Genomic DNA, 9,284 nt, shown 5'->3' with positions numbered 1-9,284 from the left:
AACAGTATCACTGCACAGGTAACGTAGTGTGGTACTGTAGGCAGCGGAGGCTAAAGCCATTCACATGGCAGCTCCTATTTGGTCCCAAGTCTCCAGAGCAATATAAAAAACAACAAAAACAATCACCCTTCATGAGCTGTAATAAAATTAGAGACAGACATAAAATCAATATTGATCAATACTGTCCAATAAACTTCAAAAGTTAGTGCAACACCAAAGTATGCAATTTCATTACATACATTAGGCATATATTGGGCACATCAATCTGACATTATTTTTAGTTCCAGTGCTTTTTGTCAACACCACATTCTAGGAAACGAGACAATCATGATAGAAAATGATCTTCTACCCCGATCAGTTCAGTCGAGCCAAATACACTGATGTACCTTTGAACGTGTTTAGTACAGCAAAAGCCACAATACAGTGACAAATTGTGTACCAGAGACAGATGTCATTATTAATCATCATGGGTAGGGTCTGCATAATAGAGCATAACCCCCCCCCCCCCCCCCCCGACACCGGACATGCTCACACTTCTGGTATCTCCTATCCACATTGGGATACCACTCTGCCCCCGTGCTCAGGTTCCGACGTTCCTCAGATCAGTCTTCTACACCACTTCATCTGATTCCAGGTTGTATTCTTCATAAAGGCCATCGAGGACGGCCAGATGCTGCTCCATGGCAGGCAGGTAAATTTCCAGGTCCCTGTGCAAGCTGCTGGTGAAGCCCTTCTTCAGCTCGTCACCCTCGCTTGACGCCAAGGCGGCGGTGAAGCTCTGATAGGACGGGGCGGCCCTCAGGGCCAACTGGGACAGCAGAAACGAGCAGAAGTGAACAGACAACCCTCAGAGAAAGAAAAGCACCGGTCAGGTGGAGGAAATACCTACAGCAAAAACACCTCGCACAACCCATCCATGGTACTGACGAAGAGTCTTTCCATAGGCAGTATCTGGGTTAAAAAAAATAAAAAATAAGCATGAGAAATTTTGAAAATTGCAAAAAAATACCAAAATAGTTTGATGTACAATATTTGTTTTTGGAAATCTCCTTTTTCATCATAGAAGGCAGACTCACTTAGCGCTCCATGGATGTCCTCTTGTCCGTCATTGACGGCTGACAAGAACTCTTTGAGGAACTTCAGACCTCGTGTGAGCCACAGCAGAGCCTCGGTGGCCGAGTTACGAACCTGGGCCACGTCTCTATGGACCTCATGCAGCACGATGGACTGGAGGGTGGGGAAGCCGTCAGGCTCCGACATCAGCTTCTGGTGAATTTTCTGAAAGGTTCACAGACAGGGTGATAAAGTGAAGCGAGCTGGAAGCAGACCCCGGCAGTCGAGCCAATGGCAAAACTGCAGTGGATTTATTAGAACACCTCAATAAGTCACTGGACTTCAAGTATAATACCAGAAGTGTTGAACTGCTAGTATGATTTAAGATGAGAAAGGAGTTAAGGTGTACTGTGTGAGTGCGTCTATATACAGTATAATTATATAATCATTTATTTTATTAAGCCGTGAAATGGGCATGTAGACCTACCTTAATATTTCCAACAAAATCCATTTTAACTGGCGCAAACACCGTCGACCCCAGCTTGTCTGGGGAAAGAAAATCCACGATCATTTCTTTGTTGGGGAAAAAAACGATAACGAGGACAGTAGACCCTGAGACATCTCAAGTAAGAACTTTCACCTTTGCAGTATACATTTAATGAGCCTATAAGGGGGCTGTGAGGCACCTGCAGATGCATCCACCCTCTTCTAAATACACGCACCTCTGTTTGAGTTACCGATAAATCTAGCAAGAAAGAAATACAACCCGTCCAAGTCATACAGAATAAGAAGAAAATGATAGAAAGATTTCTCCCACCCTCAACCAAAGAAGATATGAATGACAGCATGCACAAGTAAAGAGAAATAGAGTAGGAGGATGTCTTGTAAAGGTTAGGCTGAAATGACCACAAGTGTGGCACCATGAGAGAGCGACAGAGATTAGGATTAAAATGTGGAGAGACTGAAAGTAATCGGCCTACCTAATACAGGCACTATTGCATAGCATGAATCCAAAAATTCTTGAGTAGGGATACCATTGCCGTCATCCAGGCTTATGTCACTAAATCTAAAAAGAATAGAACAGATCCAAACAAGAGAATGTATTAGAGGTAAGTACGCCATTTGAATTTTTATTTGATCATATCAAAAGGACACAAAAGGTCAAAACCAGTCCAGAGAAAATATTCACAATGTCATGCAATTCTGCTGAGAGCAATAGCTGTGACTGTTCTGCTACCTAGTCACAACTTAACAGAGTTGTCTTTATTTTCTAAAACTGTCCCACATTCAAAACGTGAATACTTCATTTCCCTCTTCAAGTAAAGTGAGACTGTAATTACTTCAATAAATAAAAAATATGTTTACATAGTTACTAAACATAACACAAATGATTAAATTCTAGTCCACTGCTCAGCAACAGTATTCAGTCATCAGAATAGAAAGTAAAATATGTTTAAAACACACAGTGAAACAAAAAAATCTTTACAAACCCAGATATCAGCTGAGGGCCTCTCTGTGTCATGTGATCAAGAGAGAACACACTAATATAAAACACTTATCATGACATCTTTAAATGGATTCAGTTAAAACCTTCAAAACATTATTATAGAGATTATTCTATGCAACACAGCAGTAACAATTAATATATAAACCAAGTAAAGAAGTGCCTCAAAGACAGAAATACTACATAAATACTGTCATAGGGAAATATCGGTGCAGTAATGTGTTCTAAAGGATGTGACCTTCCTGAGTAGCATTTTCGTACCTGTGGCTCATTGTGCTGAAGAACGTTTCCACCTGCTCTTCATCTTCTGACTCTGAATCTCTGCACGTCTCGCCTTCCTGTTGCGCTTCCTCCTGGTCGTTACCCGCTTCCTGTTGGTGCTGAGGGTGGAAAGCAGTGACGACTTCCTTATGGTTGTTCTGCTGATTTTGGTCTGGTCCAAGCTTATCCTCATGTTCTGCCTTCCTTTGATCAGCATGATTTTCCTCAATCTCCTCTGCTGGTTGGTCATACTCTTCAGTCTCAGATGCATTGTGGGTAGTGGGTAAAGTGGGCTCAACTGACTGCTTGTGGACTGTTTTTTCCCCATTGGCTGCAATGATTTCTGTATGGCACAGTAGAGAGACAGAAGCCAAGCACGCAGGACAGGGTTTGAGTCAAGGCATCCATCTTAGAAAAGCGAAAGATCACTTTTCATCACACTGGATTTACAAATATTCAAAAACAATTTTGCAGCTTGTAGAAATAGGGTTTATTTTCTTCAACCAATGGTGGGGAGACATGAGAACCTCATTTCTATGCTTGATTTACTGTTTCAGTACAATTATATCACAGAACTCAGGAGCATTTACTGACATTTGAAGTACCGGTATGCTGTCACTGACCTCTATGGGTGTAAATGTTCACAAAAAAACAACAACATATCCGTCGGGTTTTTTGTAAAACATGACCAGTTTCAGTCGTGGCTTCCGTAAAAGAAATGCTGTATTACACAGATGAGATCAGAACAAGCAGGACTGGGAGAAGGCAGCAACAGTTTAGCTTTAGCCTCAGTGTTGTTGCTCCAAGAAGTTCAATGTTTATCTTTATCTTCTTTGTTTTGGTTTTTTGCTCCACGCATTATAAAAACTTACTTTTTCATACATCCTAGATGATTGTGTAAAAATACACTATCCATGTTTTTTTCTCTCTAAATTTTCACTATTGAATCAATCAAAACAAATGTATTTATGTAAAATATGAATACAGTTTATACAGGAACCATAATCAGTCCACTTAAACAGCATTAGAATTTATAGTTCTATATAGCAGCTCTTTAGTCAGCGGTTTGAAAATTACTGGTTTCAGTGTAAATATTGTGTTTTTTGTCTGCTCCCGTTCTCTCTTTCACTCTCCCTCTCTCTCTCTCTCTCTCTCTCTCTCAACCCAACGGTTCAAGACAGATGCCCACCCTAGTCTGAGGTTCTGTCTAAGGTTTCTGCCTGTTAAAGGGAAGTTTTCCATTGCCTCCACCGCCAAACTGCTTGCTCTAGTAGTGGGACAAGTTGAGTTCTGTCTGCTACACCTGTAAAATGCCTCGAGATAACTTTCTGTTATGATCTGGCCCTACAGAAATAAAATTTAATTCTTGGATCTTCTGTTTTGGTGTCTTAAATATTAAACAGTACATGAATAATAAACTTGAATACATTTGTGGTAAAGGTCCTCTTTACACAGCTAAGGAAAATTAAATAATCCATTATTGCTTCATAAAAGGCAACAACCAGCGCACACGTTTGGAGAGTAGGAATACCTGAATTTCCTGATCCGGAACAACGGTGTTCTGGTCTATCTGGCTCATCTGGTTCCTTGTTTCCAGAGTCAATGATCTTGTTCTCTGGTGCATTTCCATCTCCTGAGGTTTCGGCCACATCACTCCACCTGGAATACATTTTAGAACGTGATGTTAATTCAAAAACCTAGGATACGCTACCTTAGGTGAAACATAGTATAACTGTTGACTGAGTCTGTTGTCACAGAAAAGCAAAGTCAGCTACAAAATATTATTGTGTCAACAGAGTACACATGAAAGAGTACTGTATTTTGCTAAGCATAGCTTTCAACATCAGTATGACAGTTATCAAAAGGAACTTACTTTCCTCCACGGCTTTGACTTAAATTATCAACAGGTTTAATCTGTTGGAGGAGAAAGACGTGGGGATTATAGCTCGCATTTATTTGTGAGGCTAATCAAAACTGCGCATCCTAGTTGTTATCAGAGTAGCCGTATACCTTTTGAGGTTTAATTGCTGCTACTGGAGGAGATCCCGGAGGACTCTGTGTTACCATATCTGGACTGAAAGTAGAACTTGCTATCTGCATGCATTCCTCTAGAGTCTTAAGGAAAGTAGTGCATGTAGACTTCACCATGTTCCCAGTGTCAACGCTCGTCTGTAAAGACACACAAACATACAAATTAGCTGACAGCACAAATGTATCAGCTGTCAAGCATGTTTGGTAAAAATGTGCCCAAACATATAAAACCAAGATTTAAAGAAAATAAAACACACTTGGCTACAAATAGGCAGCCATTTGTAGTTTCGCACCACCAGCAGCTTCTCTTATTTCACTGGCTCATTCCAACCTTACCTCTGCTGTGTCTGCGAGCTCATCATTCTCTTTGATCTTGTTCACTTGTTGTAGAAGAAGGTCACAGTACAATCTGAGTTCTGACATCTTGGTTTTCAGTGCCTCCGTGTTCTCCTGGAGCTCTGCAATTAAAAACACCAAAATGAGCACACATTTCAAAGGGATTATGGTCATACAATAAAACTCCCTTGATGTTTGAACAAAATATCAGATTTGAAAGTTAGGAAATCCAAACACCTTTTTCCCTCTTTGTTCGGTTGTCTGTAAGACAAGCTTTGGCTGTTCCCAGTGCCACCAGCCACTTCTGCCTCTCAGCCGCATTAATGGATCGAAGGTAAAAGTATTGCTCTCCAGGTATGGTCAGGTCGACCCGCGTCGAGTCAGAGGAATGAACTGTCCATGACACGGTAAACGATCAGAGGTCAGAGAGCACGCAGTGGACGAGACGCTCGACAAAGTGCTTCATACTAACCTTGGATCTCACAAACCGACATTTTAATGCTGCCCTTGCAACCTTTCCAAGCATCTTCCTGAGAATCGTAATAGGACAGCGTTCCCCCGTTGAGCACAAACCAGCGAGGTTGCCAACCTGTAAACGGCAACAGTTCATTTACAATAATGAGGCGACCCAATTACTTTAAATACTGGTCCGCATTTAACTTGGTAAACCGGGGGGGAGAGTTAAGCCCCAAGCTACGTTATTTAGCAACACCAGTTGTTCAATCTGATTAGGGCTATTACAACAAATGAAGGAGACTGGTTATATTAATTAGCAATACCAATAAACACGTCATGAAAACTGTTATCTATCATTTCGTTTAATACACAATTAAGGAAAGTCAAACGAGTCTTGATAATTTACAGGGTTTTGTGAGCGTCGATAGCTGAAAGCTGACGCTGGCTTGGCGACGGCTAGCTTGCCTGTTGCCTGTTAACGCTATCTCTAGCGACGCCGTCATGCTAGCTAGCTGTGTCAACAATAGCGCTAACATTATAGGAGAAGATGCCCAACAACCGGGGAACTTACTCACCGCTGATGTAATTGGTCCATTTATACAGAATTCCTTCCATTTTATTATTGTGTGTTTTTTCCGTTCATTACTTCTTTATCATAACAATATATGAAACACAGCTGATTGCAGCGACTCCATCGGGCCCCAGAATCTGATTTGTGGAGTAACGTCCTCTTCTTTTGATGTCAGCTACGCAGATAAAGTGCGTAAACTTTTCGTGAATTGTTCTCTAACTAAGCTGCCGGCTGTTTACGTCAGAGGGAGCGAAGCACTGTGGCTCGTTATTGTGGTGATCGACATAAAGAGTAACCAATTGAACAAGAAGATAGAAATAAGGGCGGGTATTCAGAATGAATTTATCCAATGGGATAGGGAGGCGGGCAGCTCGTGTAACTCCGGTCGTTTTCATTGTAGAAGTTGACTGCCACGTAGATGGCATTCTTGACATATTTCTATTTTAAATGTTATATTTGATGGACGTGTTTAAATTATTTTTTTCTAATTTCTTTGATTAGGAGTGCTTTTTTCCATCACAATGATTGTTTTTTCCATTTCTTTCTTACTTCCCTCGCTGTTGTTGTTTGTCACTGGGGGTAAACTGCCTGAGCCAGAAGTTAAAGTTGAGGTTATGCACAAACCCTTCATGTGTCAACGCAAGTCAAAATATGGAGACATGCTTCTTGTTCATTACGAAGGATTCTTGGAGAGTAACGGCACCCTGTTTCATTCCAGGTAATTTGTGACCGGAAGCTGTTTGCTAAAAAATGCTGTCTGTAATGCTGTTCGGGTCTCTGCTCGTTAGGACGGCGTGCTGCTGTTCATATATAATACCAAACTGACTTAAAACAAAACTTGTTAGTGCTATCTCATACTCTAATCACTAAACAGTTGTGTTTTATATTTAATCACACTCTGTTTTGTGATTATATTATGAGATATATGCAAATAGAGAAAAAGCAAGGGGTAGGGGTAGGGGTCCAAGACTTCTTTTTACTGCACTGCAAATATCTGTGCAAAATAGTAACCATTCAACTCTATCGGTATCTGTCATCTGGACTTTAATTTCTCAAAAAGCTGTGATGGATCTTTGTGAATCTTGACAGCCACAGAGATGGGGATAAAAACCCAGTTTGGTTTACTCTCGGGACCGAAGAGGTGATCAAGGGATGGGATAAGGGTCTGCAGAACATGTGCACGGGAGAGCGAAGGAAACTGACCGTCCCTCCATCTCTGGCATATGGAAAGGAAGGAAAAGGTAATATAGACATGTTAAAGTTGGTCTGTTTGATCTGACCTCACATTATTTCAGTTTCACATAATATCTGTTCTTTTTGTTTGTTCACAGGAAAGATTCCTCCGAGCAGCACCCTCATTTTTGACCTTGAGCTCATGGACATCCGAAATGGTCCCAGATCACATGACTCTTTCCGAGACATGGATCTTGATAATGATTGGAAACTCTCCAAGAAGGAGGTGCAGAATTATTTTCTATTGCTCTTCTTTATGCAGGTTTATTAATAGTAGGCATGCACATATACATATTAATGCTAATCTACCTGCATTACAGGTGAAAGAGTACCTGAAGAAGGAATTTGAGAAGCATGGATACTCATCGAACGATACACACCATGAGTTGATGGTAGACGACATCTTCAACAATGAGGATGAAGATAAAGATGGTTTCATATCTTCAAGGGAATTTGTCTACCGACACGATGAGCTTTGAAACTACGAACTATTTTGCGCCAGACGCTTCCCCTAAAATAGATGCATGAATTGGATAAATATGGAAGCCTTATGGGTGGATTTACACCAATTTATTTTATGTATTTCAACATTATTTTCTTGGTTTTAGTTTAGTTTGAATAGACCAGTTCATTTTCTATCATTTCATGTAAAAAGAGATCAAATGTATGGTATTTATATTTCCATTCTCCATGCACTGATAAAATATTTAGGTATTGAAATAAAAATTACGTATTAAATAAATGATTTTTAAAAAGAGCAATACTGTGCCACTCTGCTGATATTTATATTCACAATGCATGTTTCTTTACTGAATGAAGTCAAGCATTGAAATGTTACTGAATGATTGTAGCTTTTTTCCCCTACATGTCTTCTTTAACCAGTAGAGGACGCTCTTGTCTAAGACTTTTGTATCACACTGGCAATAACTGGCCATCGATACAATCAAACAATGTAGTGTTGGTAGCGACCCTGTTTCATTTTCTAACGGAAAGATTCATTGCAATGAGGTGTATTTAGGAGTGAATCTCAAAACGAGTGTGCAGTAGGCATGCTCAGAATTCTGCATAAAGACCATCCCCTATGAGTACGTAATTAAAAGTGATGGATCTGGATGGTCTTTTTGGATTTATACACTATATACATGCTTAATTTTTCTTATTCAGACCCATGCATTATTTCCTGAAAAAAATGTGGCGGGATAAAAACAGCACTTCATCTTCTAAATAGTAAAGAGGCTGTATGGTTCAAGAGGGCTCTGGGTTTGAATCCAGATGTGCAGCCTTTCAATATGGAATGTGACATTCTCCACATGGGTTCCCACAGGGTGTTACAGCTTCCTCCCAAAGTCTAAAAATATGTCATATGGGTGAACCACCATAGGTGTAAAAAACTTGCCACCCAGTATCAGCTGTAATAGGCTCCAGGCCCAAAGAGGCCCCGCTAAGGTTAAGAGGATCTAGAGTAGAGTAAGAAGGCTACTATTGTGCCGTTACTGTTTCTGTTTGTGCACAAATTATACATTTTAGTGTGAAAAGCCCTGGCGATGCTGCCAGGAAACAGAATGACAGGGCAGAGAGTGAAATGAAAAAGTTTTCTCACTCCTGAAGTTAATGTGGTAGCTTCCGCCCTGCTGACCACACCAACAGGAAGCGGCTGTAAAGCAAGAGGGTCTTATGATCAGATGTTCTGGGTAATCTACCAACTGTAATCTACTACTGTCAGAAGATAAATAAAAGAGGTTGTCAGTGCAACAATTGTGATTCGACAGGCTACGGGGCAAGCATCACTTTCCTCGGACCGCACATCTACAGCCTCTTCAGCATCACCTTAAATGCCAA

General features: G+C 40.7%; 2 protein-coding genes across 2 annotated transcripts; one reads left to right on the top strand and one right to left on the bottom strand.

Moving 5' to 3' along the window:
* Positions 1-525: 525 nt before the first annotated feature.
* On the bottom strand, positions 526-6,256 carry plekha8 (pleckstrin homology domain containing, family A (phosphoinositide binding specific) member 8). Its single transcript, XM_068757754.1, has 13 exons — positions 6,217-6,256; positions 5,658-5,774; positions 5,423-5,578; positions 5,186-5,307; positions 4,829-4,987; positions 4,692-4,732; positions 4,350-4,477; positions 2,819-3,161; positions 2,034-2,119; positions 1,541-1,599; positions 1,077-1,278; positions 890-951; positions 526-808 (listed from the first exon to the last, which is right to left on the bottom strand). The coding sequence occupies exons 1-13, from the start codon at positions 6,254-6,256 to the stop codon at positions 611-613; spliced, it is 1,713 nt and encodes a 570-aa protein (XP_068613855.1). The 3' UTR covers positions 526-610.
* Positions 6,257-6,733: 477 nt separating this feature from the next.
* fkbp14 (FKBP prolyl isomerase 14) lies at positions 6,734-8,006 on the top strand. The gene is made up of 4 exons (XM_068760378.1): positions 6,734-6,930; positions 7,302-7,453; positions 7,544-7,671; positions 7,766-8,006. Exons 1-4 carry the CDS (start codon positions 6,734-6,736, stop codon positions 7,922-7,924), a joined length of 636 nt encoding a protein of 211 aa, XP_068616479.1. The 3' UTR covers positions 7,925-8,006.
* Positions 8,007-9,284: the final 1,278 nt, after the last annotated feature.

This window comes from Brachionichthys hirsutus, chromosome 3 (assembly GCF_040956055.1).
Source record: "Brachionichthys hirsutus isolate HB-005 chromosome 3, CSIRO-AGI_Bhir_v1, whole genome shotgun sequence".
Classification (NCBI taxonomy): domain Eukaryota; kingdom Metazoa; phylum Chordata; class Actinopteri; order Lophiiformes; family Brachionichthyidae; genus Brachionichthys; species Brachionichthys hirsutus.
This window is presented reverse-complemented; position numbering and strand designations above follow the sequence as displayed.

Coding starts and splice junctions, on each gene's coding strand:
- plekha8 (XM_068757754.1), bottom strand. CDS start 6,256: ATGGAAGGAATTCTGTATAAATGGACCAATTACATCAGCG. Junction 4,733..4,828: donor CAGCAATTAAACCTCAAAAG/GTATACGGCTAC, acceptor CTCCTCCAACAG/ATTAAACCTGTTGATAATTT. Junction 809..889: donor TTGTGCGAGGTGTTTTTGCT/GTAGGTATTTCC, acceptor CTGCTGTCCCAG/TTGGCCCTGAGGGCCGCCCC.
- fkbp14 (XM_068760378.1), top strand. CDS start 6,734: ATGATTGTTTTTTCCATTTCTTTCTTACTTCCCTCGCTGTTGTTGTTT. Junction 7,454..7,543: donor ATATGGAAAGGAAGGAAAAG/GTAATATAGACA, acceptor GTTTGTTCACAG/GAAAGATTCCTCCGAGCAGC. Junction 7,672..7,765: donor GGAAACTCTCCAAGAAGGAG/GTGCAGAATTAT, acceptor CCTGCATTACAG/GTGAAAGAGTACCTGAAGAA.